This window comes from Cherax quadricarinatus, chromosome 15 (assembly GCF_038502225.1).
Source record: "Cherax quadricarinatus isolate ZL_2023a chromosome 15, ASM3850222v1, whole genome shotgun sequence".
In the NCBI taxonomy this organism is placed as follows: Eukaryota; Metazoa; Arthropoda; class Malacostraca; order Decapoda; family Parastacidae; genus Cherax; species Cherax quadricarinatus.
In genome coordinates this window covers 5257245-5275155 of record NC_091306.1, presented here as the reverse complement: position 1 = coordinate 5275155, position 17911 = coordinate 5257245, and the positions used below count along the sequence as shown (strand labels likewise).

Sequence of the window (17911 nt, the reverse complement as noted above, 5' to 3'; positions counted from 1 at the left end):
CTTTAGCCACCAGGCCACCGGAAGCCACCTTTCGAATTCCGGGGGTGGTGGCCGAAGGAGGTATGCTTTGTGGCAGATATCCGGCCGCCCTCTTGTCCACCGAGGTAGCTCAGCAGATGTGAGGTTGCTATCCCAGATTGCTGGTTTACTGGCATGATGGGTAGGGTATGGCACGGGTTCCATGCTGCATCTGCACTACTTGCGGTACTGAGGTCCTCTTGGGCGCGGAGGGAGATTTCTGGCCCTTTCATTCCTCCTAGGAACAATCCCTCCCTGGTCCCCCCCTTTTTTTATTCTTTTTTTTATTTTATTTTCTTCTTTCTTTTTTTTTCTTTAAAACAAAAAGAAAGAAGTAACCTAACCATGGCAGCCCTAGTCCATGAACCTGCTACCCCCGGGCCCCTTCTTGATACCGCACCCCGTTCTGATCCCGCCTCGACTTTGGACCACTCTTCGGACACTCCTCATGCCTCTGTACCTCTTGCCGGTGCTGTTTCCTCACCCGCTTCAGGTACTGAGGTCTCGACTGACTCCTTCGATTTATCTGACCTCCACTCTCCTTTGACTATGCTTCCGGCCTCTCCCTCTACGGTGCGGCAATTTTCGAATCGCCGGCCCGTTCCACATCGGACCAACTCTGGTCCCACGCCTAAAGCCAATGACAATTACCTGCTGATGATACTTCTCCACCTTCTCATTCTTCTCCGAAAAGATCGACACGTCCTGCACTCACTTTCCATGCTCAGTTTCAGAATGCACAATGGACTAAATTCTTCACTTTACGACTGACTTCCTCTACTGCCTATCTTTCCGACCACAGTATTGGCAAGGCACTCCTACGCCATGTTGGTAAAGATATTTCTTTTCATGCTCTTAAGAGCGGTACGCACATCATCACTGTACAGAATGCTACCCAAGTTCATGATCTTTCTCTTCTTTCCCATATCGATACTGTTCCTGTCACTATTGAAAAACATCATTCCCTCAATTCTTGTACTGGTACCGTCATTCTGCCCCATACCATAGTTCAACAAAATTTCCAGACATGTGGCAATGACATTCTTGAACAGCTGGAACTCCAAGATCTCCCAATCCTCAAGGTAGACACTTATGTTCTTCCTGCCTGCGGGCGGAGACGATACCCTAGCAATGTGGCTCGTTTAACTTTTGACAGCCGTGAACTCCCATCCTCAGTTTATGTAGCAAGACATCGGTTACAATTTCGAAAGGTGATCCCTACACCGCAACAGTGTAGAAATTGCTGGCGATTTGACCATCCAGCGAAATATTGCAGACCTATAGCTGAATGCCCAGTCTGTGATGCTGATGACCATTCTAATATGTCTTGCAATCACCCTCCCTCTTGCCTTAATTGTCATGAGGCTCACCCTTTGTACTCTCGCCGTTGCCAAGTCTACTTAAATGAGCAGGAAATCCGTTACCTCAAAGAAGTAGAAGGTCTCCCTTATGCCATGGCAGTTTCTCATCTCCGCCTCCAAGAGAGACTACCTTGTGTTTCTTATTCCCATGTTTCAAAACGTCCCCCCACTTCTGGGGTCCCATCTTCTGCAGCCTCCTCTGTGGTTACCTCTCCCATAGTCACTCCTGTATCTAATTCTTTTGCTGTCCTAGGCTCAGACGTCCCTACTTCAACGCCTCGGTCTGTTTTCGCTTCTTCGTGTTCTCCCTCACAAGCCTCAGTATCAACGAGATCTCATACGACACCTCCTCCCAATCGTCCCTCTACTTCTCAGAAGTCAAAAAAAGGTCCTTTAACCCCTCCTTCCCTTCTTCCACCTCCTCATTTTACCTTCCCTGTCTCTGTACCTGGTTCTTCTCCTCTCACTGGCTCTGTTACAAGTGTAGAGGTTCACCCTCCTCGTACTGTACCTTCCTCCCCTGTTCCCTCCCAAGTTTCTTCCTCTTCTGCCACCTCCCAGGTTTCTGCCTCTTCTGTCCCCCTTCCACACTTCTTCTCCAGTTCCCTCCACCCTTTTCCCCCCACCCTACCTTGGTACAGTCCATTACAGTTCTAATCTTTACTCATCCTCCCTCTACCATCTCCAGTATTGTCTCCCATACGACGTCTCTGAATTCCAAAACACTTGAAGCAATCTCTGAATATATTGCAGAGACCAAACCATCAATGGACACTGATCCACCCTCTGTTCCTTCTCTCTCCTCTCCTCCATCTGCACAACTCCTTTCTTCGCAGTGCACCATTCCTTCGCTACTTGAACGTTTTCCACTGCCTCCGCATGTGGACTTTTCTAACCCCTCTAGTCCGTAGGAACCCTTACCTGTGGATTTCAGGTATCTTTATCGTTGCCAATCATGGCCTATTTACAGTGGAATAAACGCGGCCTCAGGGGTAATCGGGGGGAGCTTCAGATGTTACTCTCCCAGTTTTCCCCTGTTGGTGTTTGCTTACAGGAACCAAAATTACACTCTGCAGTCATCTATCCCATCTCAGGCTATAATTATTGTATTCTTCAGATCCTTTTCCTGATGGGACCTTTAATGAAAGTGCCCTTCTTCTACGCACTGATATTCTGTACCATCAGTTATTTGTTCGTACTTCGCTGCATTACACAGCAGCCCGTATCCACTTGCATAGGTGGTATATGCTTTGTTCTTTATATTTCTCTCCTTCTCGGGCATTGTCTATTCCGGATATTGCCTTTCTTGTTTCATCATTACCGCCACCGCTTCTGTTACTTGGCGATTTTAATGCCCATCATTTCCTCTGGGGGTCTCACTGTGATTCCCATGGCATTCAGTTAGAGGCTTTTCTTGCTACCCACCCGCTCCATGTTTTAAATACAGGTACTCACACCCATTTTGATCCTCGGACTCTCACTCTCTCTTGCATTGATCTCTCAGTCTGCTCTTCCTCCGCCACATTAGACTTCACCTGGTCTGTTCTCCTGGATTTACATGACAGCGATCATTTCCCAATCATTCTTACTTCCCCTTCATATTCACCACCTCTTCGTATCCCACGCTGGCAATTTGATCAGGCAAATTGGAAACTTTACTCACAATTAACTGTTTTTAGTGAGGTTCCTTCTTCGTCCTCCATTGATGAGCGTTTACACCTCTTCTCGTCCTCCATTTTAACCGCAGCTTCTCATTCTATACCCCAAACTTCGGGCAGGGATACTCAGAAATGCGTGCCTTGGTGGTCTCCTGCTTGTGCTCGTGCAGTACGTTTGAAATGCGCTGCGTGGGGCAGGTACCGGTATAATAGAACCACGGAGAGGCTTCTTGATTTTAAGCAGAAGCATGCGATCGCTCGCCGTGTCATCCGTGATGCTAAACGCACTTGCTGGCAAGATTATGTCTCCACCATCACCTCTGCTTCCTCTATGAGTGCAGTCTGGAAAAAAGTACGAAAACCGAGTGGTAAATATTCTCCTGACCCGGCTCCTGTTCTGCGGGTTGCCGGTGTTGATATAGCAAATCCACTAGATGTTGCCAATGAAATTGGCAATCATCTGGTCTGCATTTCTCAGGGGCTCCATCTATGCCCCTCGTTTCTTTCCTCAAAGTCTGCCAGAGAGTTAGCACCCTTGGACTTTTCTTCTCTCAGAGAAGAACAGTATAATGTGCCTTTTACACTTCAAGAACTGGAGGCAACACTCTCAGCTTGCCGATCATCGGCAGCTGGGCCCGACGACATCCATATTCGTATGCTACAACATTTATGTCAGTCAGCCCTTGCAGTCCTATTACGCCTTTTAAATCTTATTTGGTCACAAGGAGTTCTTCCACAGCTGTGAAAATCTGCCATTGTTCTCCCTTTCCGCAAACCAGGCACTACGGGACATGAAGCCTCCCACTATCATCCCATTGCTCTTACCAGTGCAGTTTGCAAAGTGATGGAACGCCTGGTAAACAGACGTTTAGTGTGGTATTCAGAGACACACAACAGTCTCTCCACTCGTCAATATGGCTTTCGTAAGGGACGTTCTACCATAGACCCCTTACTACACTTGGATACGTATGTTCGTAATTCCTTTGCGAATAACCACTCAGTTATTGCCATATTTTTTGACCTTGAGAAGGCATATGACACAACTTGGAGGTATAATATTTTGGCCCAAGCCCACTCCTTAGGCCTCCGAGGCAATCTACCATCCTTCCTTAAGAACTTTTTAACTGACAGGCATTTCCGTGTTCGGGTTAATGTGCTCTCCCCGGACTTTATCCAAGCTGAAGGTGTCCCCCAGGGATGTGTTCTGAGCACAACACTTTTTCTCCTTGCTATAAATGATTTGGCCTCTAGTCTTCCATCAAATATTTGGTCATCACTCTATGTTGATGACTTCGCTATTGCCTGTGCAGGCGCTGACTGTCACCTCATTACAATTTCTCTCCAGCATGCGGTCAACCGTGTTTCCAATTGGGCCACCACACATGGGTTCAAATTTTCCAGCACTAAAACCCACCAAATTACTTTCACTAGACGCTCTGTCATCTCCAATCATCCTTTGTACCTCTATGGCTCCCGTATTCCTGAACGTGATACAGTCAGGTTTCTGGGCCTCCTCTTTGACCGTAGGTTATCCTGGAAACCTCACATTACCTCTCTGAAGGCAACTTGTCACAGCCAGCTGAACCTTCTTAAAACCCTTGCTCATCTTTCATGGGGAGTTGATTGTTGAACTCTCCTTTGCCTACATTCCACCCTCATTTTATCGAAACTTGATTATGGTGACCAGATCTATTCAGCGGCCTCTCCTGCTACTCTCTCTAGCCTTAACCCCATTCATCACCAAGGATTACGTTTATGCCTTGGTGCTTTTTGCTCTTCCCCTGTAGAGAGCCTCTATGCAGAAGCGAACGTTCCATCCTTATCCGATCGCCGTGATGCCCATTGCCTTCGCTACTATGTACGTTCTCATGATCTCAACAATCCTTCCATTTATAGAATGGTCACTGATGTTAGTAGACATTCTTTATTTGTTCGCCACCCCTGTTTACTCCGTCCCTTCTCTCTTCGCCTACATTCGCTCTTGTCTTCTCTTCAGTTACCACCTTTCTATGTTCATGTAGCATCTCACTTTTCCCTACCCCCCTGGGAAGTTCCAGCTGTTCGAGTCTGTTCTTTCTTTCTCCCTTGCTCGAAAGCCCAACTGTCTACGGTCGCTTCCCGCTCTCTTTTTCTTGACCACTTCCACTCTCATTCTCACGCCATTGCAGTGTACACAGATGGCTCTAAGTCTTCTGACGGCATAGGATTCGCAGCAGTGTTTCCAGACAGCGTCGTACGAGGGCATTTACTATCTTCGGCTAGTATTTTTACTGCTGAATTGTATGCCATTCTTACAGCACTTATCCGTATTGCATCTATGCCTGTGTCATCATTTGTGGTTATCTCAGACTCCCTTAGTGCTTTACAGGCTATACAGAAATTTGATACACCTCACTCCTTAGTCCTCCGTATCCAACTTTGGCTACGCCGCATCTTTACCAAGCATAAAGATATTGTTTTTTGTTGGGTCCCTGGTCATGTTGACGTACAAGGCAATGAACAGGCAGACACTGCTGCGCGGTCAGCAGTACATGCCCTACCAGTTTCATATAGAGGTATTCCATTTACGGACTATTTTGCTGCAATAACTACTAGGGCTCTGGTGGCCTGGTGGTTAACGCTCTCACTTCACACGGTGAGGGCCTGGGTTCGATTCCCAGCCAGAGTAGAAACATTGGACGTGTTTCTTTCCACCTGTTGTCTATGTTCCCCATCAGTAAAATGGGTACCTGGGTGTTAGTCGACTGGTGTGGGTCGCATCCTGGGACACTGACCTAAGGAGGCCTGGTCACAGACCGGGCCACGGGGGCGTTGACCCCTGGAACTCTCTCCAGAAACTCTCTCCAGAAACACCCACCTTCACACCTGTTGGCAACAACATTGGTCTACTTTGCTCGGTAACAAACTTCAATCTATTAAACCGAGTATAGATTACTGGCACTCTTCTTGTCACCAGTGTCGAGGCTGGGAGACTACTCTCTCCCGTCTTCGCATTGGCCATACTCGTCTTACTCATGGATATCTCATGGATAGGCCCCTGCTCCTCTCTGTGAGAATTGTCAGGTTCCATTATCAGTCAGCCACATTCTGTTAGACTGCCCACTTTATCAACGAGCACGCAGAATTTACCTCCGTCGTCGTCTTCGCTCCGCTGCTCTCTCTTTACCTTCCCTTCTCGCTGATGGACCCACCTTTCATCCGGACTCTCTCATTGACTTTTTGACAACAACTGACTTACTTCACAAACTCTGATACCTTCAGCCCTTTCTACCTCAATCTCTTGCTACCCTCTACCCCCGCACTATCCCCTGCCCCAGTGTTTTCTATAACCTACTGATCATCCCTCCCCACTTCTGCCGCCCAATACCCTTGCTTCCTTCCCTACCCTGCAGCGCTGCATAGCCCTTGTGGCTTAGCGCTTCTTTTTGATTATAATGATAATAATGTATTGTATACATAAAGGAAAATGGTAAATGTTGTGGCAGTGAAATAGAAGAGAGATTAAAAGATATTGCTGCACACTAACAGCACCTTTCAAGGCAGGTGAAATTGCCGACCTAGAAAATGTACAGAGAACTTTCACGGCGCGCATAACGGAGATAAAACACCTCAATTACTGGGAGCGCTTGAGGTTCCTAAACCTGTATTCCCTGGAACGCAGGCGGGAGAGATACATGATTATATACACCTGGAAAATCCTAGAGGGACTAGTACCGAACTTGCACACGAAAATCACTCACTACGAAAGCAAAAGACTTGGCAGACGATGCACCATCCCCCCAATGAAAAGCAGGGGTGTCACTAACACGTTAAGAGACCATACAATAAGTGTCAGGGGCCCGAGACTGTTCAACTGCCTCCCAACACACATAAGGGGGATTACCAACAGACCCCTGGCAGTCTTCAAGCTGGCACTGGACAAACACCTAAAGTCAGTTCCTGATCAGCCGGGCTGTGGCTTGTACGTTAGTTTGCGTGCAGCCAGCAGCAACAGCCTGGTTGATCAGGCTCTGATCCACCAGGAGGCCTGGTCACAGACCGGGCCGCGGGGGCGTTGACCCCCGGAACTCTCTCCAGGTAAACTCCAGGTATCACATAAAGGGATCATGACAGAAATGTTAAAAGCAGATGGGGATATAGTTTTGGAGTTTTTGGTATTTTTGTTCAGTAAATGTATGAAAAAGGGGAAGGTACCTAGGGATTGGCAGAGATCATGTATAGTTCCTCTACAAAAAGGAAAGGGGGGGACAAAAGAGATTGTAAAAATTATAGGGGAATAAGTTTACTGAGCACTTTAGCTAAAGTGAGTAAAAATGTTGTAGAGTAGTAGGTAAATTTGGGGTGCCAGGGGTAAATAAAAATGGGGAACCTTTAATTGAACTGTGTGTAGAAAGAGGTTTGGGGGCATGGGGCTCAACAACAATAAATCATCTCAGACCATTAATTACCCAGCAAAAGCCTGCAGTCAGAATGATGATAAATTCCCACTCCAGACAGCACACTCCACCAATATTCAAAAGTCTAAACTTACTCACCATACAAAACATCCATACTTATTATTGTGCCTACTACACAATTAGAACACTAAACTCAGATATAAACCCTTCCCTCAGACATTTCCTTACCAACCTTAACAGAACACACGACCATAATACAAGACACAGATCACTCTTTGATGTTCCCCGTGTCAGTCTCACATTATGTAAACACTCAATGCACATAAAAGGCCCAAAAATTTGGAATTCATTACCAGTGATTACCAAAGAAACACTGTCTGTATATCAATTCAAGACTCTTCTTTAAAACCACCTACTCATCCAAAACTAAATATGTACACAGTACTTAATTTAACTTTACCTACATAGTTAACAAAGCACTTTCTACTGCCTCAAAATATCATTACTCACTGTGTTACTCCCCTAGCCTTAGGACCCCATAAATAAATGCTCAAAGATCAATAAATTCTCATATCTAATCTAATGCAAATATTGAATAACTTTTATTTCATAAATGTATAATGCACTTGTATAATTAGAGAAACCTTATCAAACTATGTTTTTATAGCATTACCTAATAGAATAATCCATTCTCTTGAATGCACTGTAACTCATCTAATGACCATATGAACTGTTACTGCACTACAGATCATTGATTTGATTTGATTAGATCTGATTCATAAATTGTATGACTACATATAGTAAGTTGATCATTTTGTTATATTATTCACTGTAATGTTACAAAATTGTAAAACTATAATGCTTCAAAATTGAAAGGTTCAAATTTCATTGTTTAAAATACTCAATTGTACTTGATATTGTAAATTGTTTACTGTAACTGTTACCATTAAATCTGTTATAGCTTAGATATTCTTAAGTTAATTTTAAGCCTGCCCATAATGCTCTGCATACAAGGGGCTTTTGATATATACACCCAACTACTATAATACCTTGTACAACTATGTATCATGTCCTAATAAACTATTATTAATATTATAAGTAATACACATTTTATGAAAACGAGGATAAATAAGTATACAAGATATGATATAGCATGTAATGAAAGTAGTTTGTTAGATTATGTGTTGGTGGATAAAAGGTTGATGGGTAGGCTTCAGGATGTATACGTTTATAGAGGGGCAATGGATATATCGGATCATTATCTAGTTGTAGGTACAGTTAGAGTAAGAGATAGATGGGACAAAAGGAAAATGGCAACAATAAGTAAGAGAGAGGTGAAAGCTTATAAACTAAGGGAGGAGGAAGTTAGGGTGAGACATAAGCAACTTTTGGCAGAAAGGTGGGCTAGTGCAAACATGGGTAGTGAGGTAATGGGTTGAAGAGGGATGGGATAGTTTTAAAAATGCAGTATTGGAATGTGGGGCAGAAGTTTGTGGTTGTAGGAGAAAAGAGGAGTGGTTAGTGGAAAGATAAGGTTAAGGGTGCGATAAAAGAGAAAAAGGTAGCTTATGAGAGGTTTTTACAAAGCAGAAGTGATACAAGAAGGGCAGAGTATATGGAGAATAAAAGAAAGGTGAAGAGAATGGTGAGAGTGCAAAAGGAGAGCAAATGATAGAGTGGAAGAGGCACTGTCATATTTTGCTGAGAATAGGAAAAAATTTGGAGTGAGATAAACAAGTTAAGAAAGCCTAGGGAACAAATGAATTTGTCAGTTAAAAACAGAATAGAGGAGATTGTAGATGGGGAGCTGGAGGTATTGGGAAGACAGCAGGAATATTTTGAGGAACTGTTAAATGTTGATGAAGAAAGGGAGGCAGTAATTGCATGCACTGACCAGGGAGGTATAACATCTTTTAGAAGTGAAGAAGAGCAGGATGTGAGTGGGGGGGGAGGTGCATGAGGCATTATGTAGAATGAAAGGGGGTAAAGTAGCTGGAACTGACAGGATCATGACAGAAGTGTTAAAAGCATGGGGGCATATAGTGTTAGAGTGGTTGGTATTTTTGTTTAATAAATGCATGAAAGGGGGAAGGTACCTAGGGATTGGCAGAGAGCATGTGTAGTTCCTTTATATAAAGGGAAAGGGGACAAAAGAGACTGTAAAAATTATAGGGGAATAAGTTTACTGAGTACACCAGGTAACATGTACGGTAGATATATTATTGAAAGAATTAGATGTAAAACAGAGAGTAGGATTGCAGATAGGCAAAGAGGCTTTAGAGTGGGTAGAAAATGTGTAGATCAAGTGTTTACATTGAAGCATATATGTGAACAGTATTTAGATAAAGGTAGGGAAGTTTTCATTGCATTTATGGATTTAGAAATGGCATATTATAGAGTGGATAGGAGAGCAATGTGGCAGATGTTGCAAGTGTATGGAATAGGTAGTAAATTATTAAATGCTGTAGAGTTTTTATGAGGATAGTGAGGCTCAGGTTAGGGTGTGTAGAAGAGAGGGAGACTACTTCCCGGTAAAGGTAGGTCTTAGACAGGGATGTGTAATGTCACCATGGTTGTTTAATATATTCATAGATGGGGTTGTAAAAGAAGTAAATGCTAGGGTGTTGGGGAAAGGGGTGGGATTAAATTATGGGGAATCAAATACAAAATGGGAGTTGACACAGTTACTATTTGCTGATGATACTGTGCTTATGGGAGATTCTAAAGAAAAGTTGCAAAGGTTAGTGGACGAGCTTTGGAGGGTGTGTAAAGGTAGAAAGTTGTAAGTTAACATAGATAAGAGTAAGGTGATGAAGGTATCAAATGATTTACATAAAGAAAAATTGGATATCACATTGGAGGGAGTATGGAAGAAGTGAATGTTTTCAGATATTTGGGAGTTGACTTGTTAATGGATGGGTTTATGAAGGATGAGGTTACCCATAGAATTGATGAAGGAAAAAAGGTGAGTGGTGCATTGAGGTATCTGTGGAAACAAAAAAACGTTATCCATAGAGGCAAAGAAGGGAATGTACAGAAGTATAGTGGTACCAACACTCTGGATGTGAAGCTTGGGTTGCAAATGCTGCAGCAAGAAAGCAGCTGGAGGCAGTGGAGATGTCCTGTCTAAAGGCAATGTGTGGTGTAAATATTATGTAGAGAATTTGGGGTGTGGAAATTAAGAGGTATGGAGTTACTAAAAGTATTAGTCAGAAGGCTGAAGAGAGGTTGTTGAGGTGGTTTGGTCATTTAGAGAAAATGGATCGAAGTATAATGACTTGGAGAGCGTATAAATCTGTAGGGAAAGGAAGGCGGTGTAGGGGTCGTCCTCAAAAAGGTTGGAGGAAGGGGGTAAAGGAGGTTTTGTGGGTGAGGGGTTTGAACTTCAAGCAAGCGTGTGTGAGCATGCTAGATAGGAGTGAATGGAGACAAATGGTTTTTGGGTAATACAATGCCTGCACTTTAAAGGAGGGGTTTGGGATATTGGCAGTTTGGAGGGACTTCTAAACTGTCGTATCTGAGCACCTCTGCAAAGACAGTGATTATATATGAGTGAGGTAAAAGTGTTGAATGATGATGAAAATACTTTTCTTTTTTGGGATTTCCTTTTTTTATGGGTCACCCTGCCTCGGTGGGAGATGACCGACGTGTTGAAAAAAAATGCAAGTAGATAATTATACTTACAGCCATATGCTGGTTGCTACACTGCATGTGTATTGTGAAGATTGTGAGGCAATAGGTGTGACTCTCTCTCTCTCTCTCTCAGGAGCAACACTGCAAACAATGGTGCTAAGGCCACCATTGATCTATGGTGAGGGTGACACTACTTTTGTGCCACTGTTGTTGTCACTGGCCAGGGCTGGTGGCAGCAGGATTCCCTCTGTGGGTAACCCAGAAGCCTTCCTCCAGGCTGCCTATGTGGGTAAGGCAAAACTGAGCTTGATTTAATTTTAATGATTAAAAAAATAAAAAAGGCCCTAGAACTCATTAGTTCTTCAGAATTTTGAACAAGTGTTAGGAGAGATTTTCATGTGTGCATACACAAGTATTGTCATACCTAAGAAAGTTTTTTATTTTCAAGGCTATCAGCATGAAATTTCTATATTATCATATTCCCACATAGGTACGCTTTCAGTAAAAAAGTGAAAAGAATCGGACTGACAACAAACCTAAAGAAATGAAGGTCACTATGGGTCTGAGAGCTACTCCAGTTATTACTCATTAGATTTATTACACTGTTAATTTTATATTTGTAACAATTTAGAAGTTATGAGAATTGCAAGCAGTATTGATGTGAAGAAATTATAGTACATTATAGGAAACAATTAGGAGCTTAGTAAATACAAAAGAGGTATGATCACCTTGTGACTGGTCTAGCACAACCAGTAGGCTGAAATTTCAAGTTACTGGTAAAACTTAGATTTAACATATTCCAGATTTAATAGACAAAAATTTGTGGTCAGACAACATTCAGAAACCAGACAGTGACCCGTCAAAATTAAAAGTACTGCCAGTGTTACTATTTAAAAAAAAACTTTTAAAATAGTAGAGAATCTTTTTCTAAATGACACCAAAAATGCAAAATTTGATGGAAAACTTATGGAATTATGTAGGTGCAAAGTTGGAGGTCGGGGAGCAACAGTAGTTTCGCCCAGTTTGAGATCAACCTAATTCCTGGCTATTTCACTATGCCTTCTGTTCAAATTCAGATTCAAATATTTATTTCCTTGTAAAGCTTACAATGTGTGGTTTACATGTTATAAGATATTAATTACAAAGATGGCCAATATTCATGCCTAGGCACTTCGGGCAGACTAATACTAATTCTTACTCTATATTGATAAAGGTTATATTGATATTGATATACGTATTGATAAAGGTTATATTAATTGATCACAAGAAACTGTGCATTCATCAGAACTATCCTACAAAATGCCCAGTAGTTGGTAATTTGGCCAATTTTATGCAAAATTCAACAGATTCCAATTTAAAAACAGAATCCAAAGTAAATACTCCAGTCACTAAAGCAAACTTTCCTTTGTTAATTAATCACATACCCCAGGCCTCTTTTATAGAACACTTGTCCTCCATTTTGAATCCATTATCACACAATAAATTGAAGTTTTGCCCTGTTTCTCAGCTTAAAACATAACTGAGAATGACTTGTCATAGCTTAGGCCATCCAAATTGAAGCAGACCAAGTAATAACTCATAAAACAGAAATCAAATATTTTCCGCTACTTTCAGACCTATTTCAGTCCATTTCCAGTCTAAATGTAACCAAAATCATTTCCATGTGCTGACACCAAGAAATAGCCAATAAAAACATGAAATCCAGCTTAGAACACACCTCAATCACTATTTTAATCCAAACACAAGGTCAAAGGTCAACTGTTTCCATCATGCACTGCATGGAGCAGGATTTCTGTTATACTGTGCACATCCACTGCACACACACATTCTCTCATGTCTAGGCCAAAATTTACTACTTGCAGCATATAGTCTGCTGGGTAAATTAATTTCGGATTTAATTGACAAAGTCCACTAAATCAAAATTGTTCATTAGTGCTACACAATTCTGGACTTAATAGTCAGTCCTTAAAATCGAGAGTTGATCGTATTTGAAAAATCTACCTACAATTTTTTTTATTTTGCCATGGAATGTTAATTTTTCAAGGAAATTAGTCATATTATCACAGTCCACATGAGATGACTTATAAAATCTTTATCTTATAAAAATATTAGTGTCAATGATTGCAAACTTTAGCACTCTTGCAAACCACATTACATAATAAATCATCCAGCAGTTACAAGTTAATTTTAAGGCAGCCTGAAATGCTCTGTATATCCAGAGGCTTTCTGTAAAGTATGTCAGCAATTTCAACTATTTATAAATGAAATGTATATTGTATTTTGTAGAAATAAAAGATTGTCAGTATCATTATCAAAACATATTCAAAATATTTTTATGTTCCCCCTCGGAGCTGCAGAGCATTCAAAAAGCAGATATGGATATCACTGTCAGTACACATACCAGTAGTTCACACTTTTCTTGTAACGTTGTACGTATTTTGCAAGTAAGTATACTCTAGAAGATGCTGTGATAAAAAAAAGTTGGAAAGACAGTAGTTGGCACAATTATAAGTGCTGTTTGTATTAGAAGTATCATTATTCATCTTTCTCAATGGAGGTCAGTCTCTACCTTAGTTTGAACACCCCTGCACACTGAATTTTGCAGGCGTTTGAACACCCCTGCACACTGAATTTTGCAGGCCATGATGATGAATCATCTAGGGTAGTTATCATCTAGCTTATGCATTGTCAGGGCTAGAGTTTCATCACTTATTTATACGTTGCATGTTCCAGGTAACGTGGCTGTGGCTCATGTGTGTGCTCTGCTACACTTGGTCTCTGGAGATAATGAGGGCATGAGACGATGTGGTGGGCTACCTGTATATGTGTCAGATGATACCCCACCAAACAACCTACAAGGGCTGGCTGAACCTTTTCTCCTACCCTTAGGTCTTCTTCCTTCAAAGAATCTCTCTTACTGGATAGTCTCTTTCATGATAATGCTTGCTAGCCTCTGGGCCTTCACCTGTTCTCTTTTAGGCATCAAGAGAAAGAACAAACAATCGTCTCTACCATCATTGTTTTTCCACCGCTTTGCTAGCACCATTACTGTTGTGAATCGCATGCGAGCAGAGCTCTGTCTTGGATACACTCCACCCTACAGTTGGGGGCAGTCACAAGAACGTTCAAACTCTTACTACGCTAATTCTAGCTTGTTTGTGGAAAAACACTAAACCCGTGGGAGTCATACAGCACCTGGGGAATGGGAGATAATTAGATTTGATCTGAGGAAGGGAAAGATATCTCCAATTCTGTAGATCAAAGCTTCATTTGGTACTTTCAACAGAACTCATTGGAATAATGCTAGACACAAAAATCTCATGACATTTCCTGTGTCTGGGAAAATGTCCTTGTATGCACATCAAGTTTGTAAACACTCAGTGTGCATAAAGAGACCCAAAATCTGGAACTTCCTACCTGAAAACTCAAGAGCCTCTTATCAACCGACAGCTTCAAAGCTACCTTTCTCTAATATATTCTAGCAACAATTAAATGTTACACAATTGTTTCAACCACAAACGTTAAAAAACTTTATATGTACGTGTATTCTTATTCACACTACTTGTAATCATAATTCAATTTTAAAGAAATAGTTATTTGCTTGCTTGTTCTATTTGTAATGCCTAAATTTGTGGTTTGTATACCCATCTCTATAAACATTGTATCATGTGGAAAGTGGAAATAAGTCTTTGACACCAGCATTAAGGCACCCTGACAGAAAGGTCTTACTAAAAATCGTAGTTAATTCTTAACTAGATTTGAACTGTTGGTTAATTTTGTGTTCACTGTACACATGTTTTGCATTTCATGCTAATGCCCATGACACTGCCATATTCCTTGGTTAGCTGTATAGCCCTTGTGGCTTAGTGCTTCTTTTTGATTATAATAATAATATTCCTTGGTTAGTGCTTAGTTTTGATTGTAGTCGTAGTAGCACCCTGTTGCTACAAGAGTTTTATTCAATCATTTCTCATGGTTGGGACGATCATGGGTAGTGTGCCCGAGCAGTGTAACTGCTCTTGGGATTTGTGGTTTACTGTAATGCCACTAGGCCTAGTGCTGCTGCCTGGTGGGCTTAGTTCTAACCTAGACCTGAGTTCACCAGACCTTGTATCTCTCTCACGCACCAGACAATGAATCACCAAGAACTACCTCCTCTCTCTCTCTCTCTCTCTTGTCAGGCTGGTAGACCTGGCTAGGCAAGCATTATAACATAGTGCCTGTACCATTACCCGATAAACCTAAGACTCGCCTCTGAAGAAGTATTATTACCCCACCAGGAATACTGTTGATATATCTGATGACAGTTGTGTCCAGAAGTAATACCATTATATATGGGCAAGGGTTTTTCTGCCATTGACTGGTACTGGTGGAAGTACAGATGCAGTAGCATAAACTCAAGATTTATAATAAAAACCTAGAGGTTAATTTTTTTCATTTATTACACCTAGATATTTGCTAGGTTGTTTGAATACAGTGGACCCCCGCTTAATGATCACCTCCCAATGCGACCAATTATGTAAGTGTATTTATGTAAGTGCTTCTGTACATGTATGTTTGGGGGTCTGAAATGGACTAATCTACTTCACAATATTCCTTATGGGAACAAATTCGGTCAGTACTGGCACCTGAACATACTTCTGGAATGAAAAAATATCATTAACTGGGGGTCCACTGTATTAGTTAACCATATGACTACCATTAATTAATTTTTGCTTCTCAAATTTGTGAATGACTGACACTAGGGGCTTGTTAAGCAACCCTAAGGACCAGCAATAAGACATTATGTACTGTCCCTCCATCCTATATTGGAAACAGGTGTTTATCAGTACGAGTTTGTTCTTGTGGAAAACAAGTATTACATCACTTAGAGGGCTGGACTACCAAGTACTTAATATTGAGAGAGGGCACTATACAGAGTAAAACAGTTGTAAGTAACAATGTAGTTTGGAACATTTGCAGGAGGGATGATTATGAAATGAAACTCTCGATATATCATTTAAGTAACAAATTGGGTAAGTCCTAGTAACCAAACTAGTGACCTTGCAGCTGGGACACACTGGATTGACCTACAGTATTTTGCAATTACAATATAGTTGAGGAATTTGGCACAATTAGCTAATTATGTGAAAACAACATATGCTTATTTTCAATGTCATGAACACATCCAAAACAAAACAGACTTACTCTCATTATCTGTAATTCTTCCAAACATTAAATAATTGTTATTAAACCTGTAATCCCTCTCAGCCAAAACATGATAAAGCCATATAGCATAAAGTAATAAGATATTCAGTTCTCTTCTGTTCATTGTAAACTCGCTCAAATGACTGTAAACATAAAATTCATATTATTATTGCATTATTTAGTCTTAAGTTAGTCCTAAGTTTGCCTGAAATGCTCTGCTTATATAGGAGCTTTCGACAGTGTAGAAACATTGTAGCATGCCAAGATAAAACCATTCCCATTATTAAATTATACTAATTGTAATACTGTTATTTGTTTTCTGTCACTATTATAAATTTTACTACAGCCTCTCCTCAGTTAATGACAGAGTTCCCTTCCTAAGACCATATCGGTAAGTGAATTCGTCACTAAGTGAGGAGCATACTATAATGGTAGTGGGTTTCTGTCAATCCGGGTTATAACCTATACAGATGTGACAGAGTGAATTGGCAAAAGGGGGAATGGGGGGGGGGGGAGGCCTTTCCGTCACAGTCACTGATATGCTCGGAACTACTAAACACCTGAAATGATGTGGTTGAAGTTTTGGCAGTAAAGACTGAGAACCAAAACCTAGTCATTGTGGTTGTATACAAGCCTCCGGATGCAACTTCCTAACAATTCCAGAAACATCTTCTGAAAATAGACCACTATCTGGAAAATCTTAGAGCTCCTGCCCCAAAAATCTTGCTCCTGAGGGATTTCAACCTAAGGCACCTAAAATGGAGGAATGTAGCAAATAATGCTGTAGCAGAGATAACTTCAGGATGCAGCTCAGATGAAAACTCTCACACACACGAGCTTTTAAATCTCTGTACCAAATTCTCCTTAAACCAGCAAATAATAGCCAACAAGATTGGAGAATACACTGGACCTCATCTTCACTTACAATGATGATCTGATATGAAATATTACCATATCAAAAACAATATACTCTGATCACAACATAATAGAGGTTTAGACATGTATGTGCAGCAGGGCCCCAGACCAACAAAATGTGATCAGTCACGAGGAAACCTTCACCAAATTCAACTTCAATAACAAAAACATAAGGTGGGACCAAGTCAACAAACAAAGTGTACACATCTGGTTTGTGTACAAGTTACATTGTGTACAAGTTGTCTCTACATTGATACGGTAGAATAAATAAAGAAGAACACGCCCATTCTCATGTAACACCATTTTTAGAAGAAATGATGCTCTGAGTGAAGGCAATGGAAATAAGTCACTCTCTGACTTTTTTGGGTTATCCCAGGTTCTCTACACATATGCTGTTATGCATGATAATCTATGTAACTGTATTTGTGTATACCTGAATAAACTTACATACTAAAGGAATAATTTTCTACAGTTACCCCCAGTTACACATTTTCTCTTATGTTAGACTAGAGAAAATGTTATTCTTGCCGTCATTTGTACAAGTTATCTGGCTACGACATCTCATATTTATGTTTATTTATTCTATTGTGGGGTGTATTTATCATCTTTATATACATCTCATATTACGATTATTGTCACACCTTGCGTCATTATGTACTGGAGTGTGATAAAATTAATGAATTTAGAAACAACTCACTCAGAAGTGTTCAAGAAATGGCTAAGTATTTTATCCACAGTGGTA

General features: G+C 41.2%; 1 protein-coding gene across 1 annotated transcript in view; it reads left to right on the top strand.

The window, feature by feature from the left end:
- Positions 1–17624, top strand: part of LOC128692025 (3 beta-hydroxysteroid dehydrogenase type 7-like) — a 61263-nt gene extending 43639 nt beyond the window's left edge. Inside the window, exons 5-6 of the mRNA XM_070085097.1 lie at positions 11201–11356; positions 13801–17624. Of these exons, the coding sequence (XP_069941198.1) occupies positions 11201–11356; positions 13801–14240 (596 nt within the window). The 3' untranslated portion in view covers positions 14241–17624. The remainder of the gene's footprint in view (positions 1–11200; positions 11357–13800) is intronic.
- Positions 17625–17911: the final 287 nt, after the last annotated feature.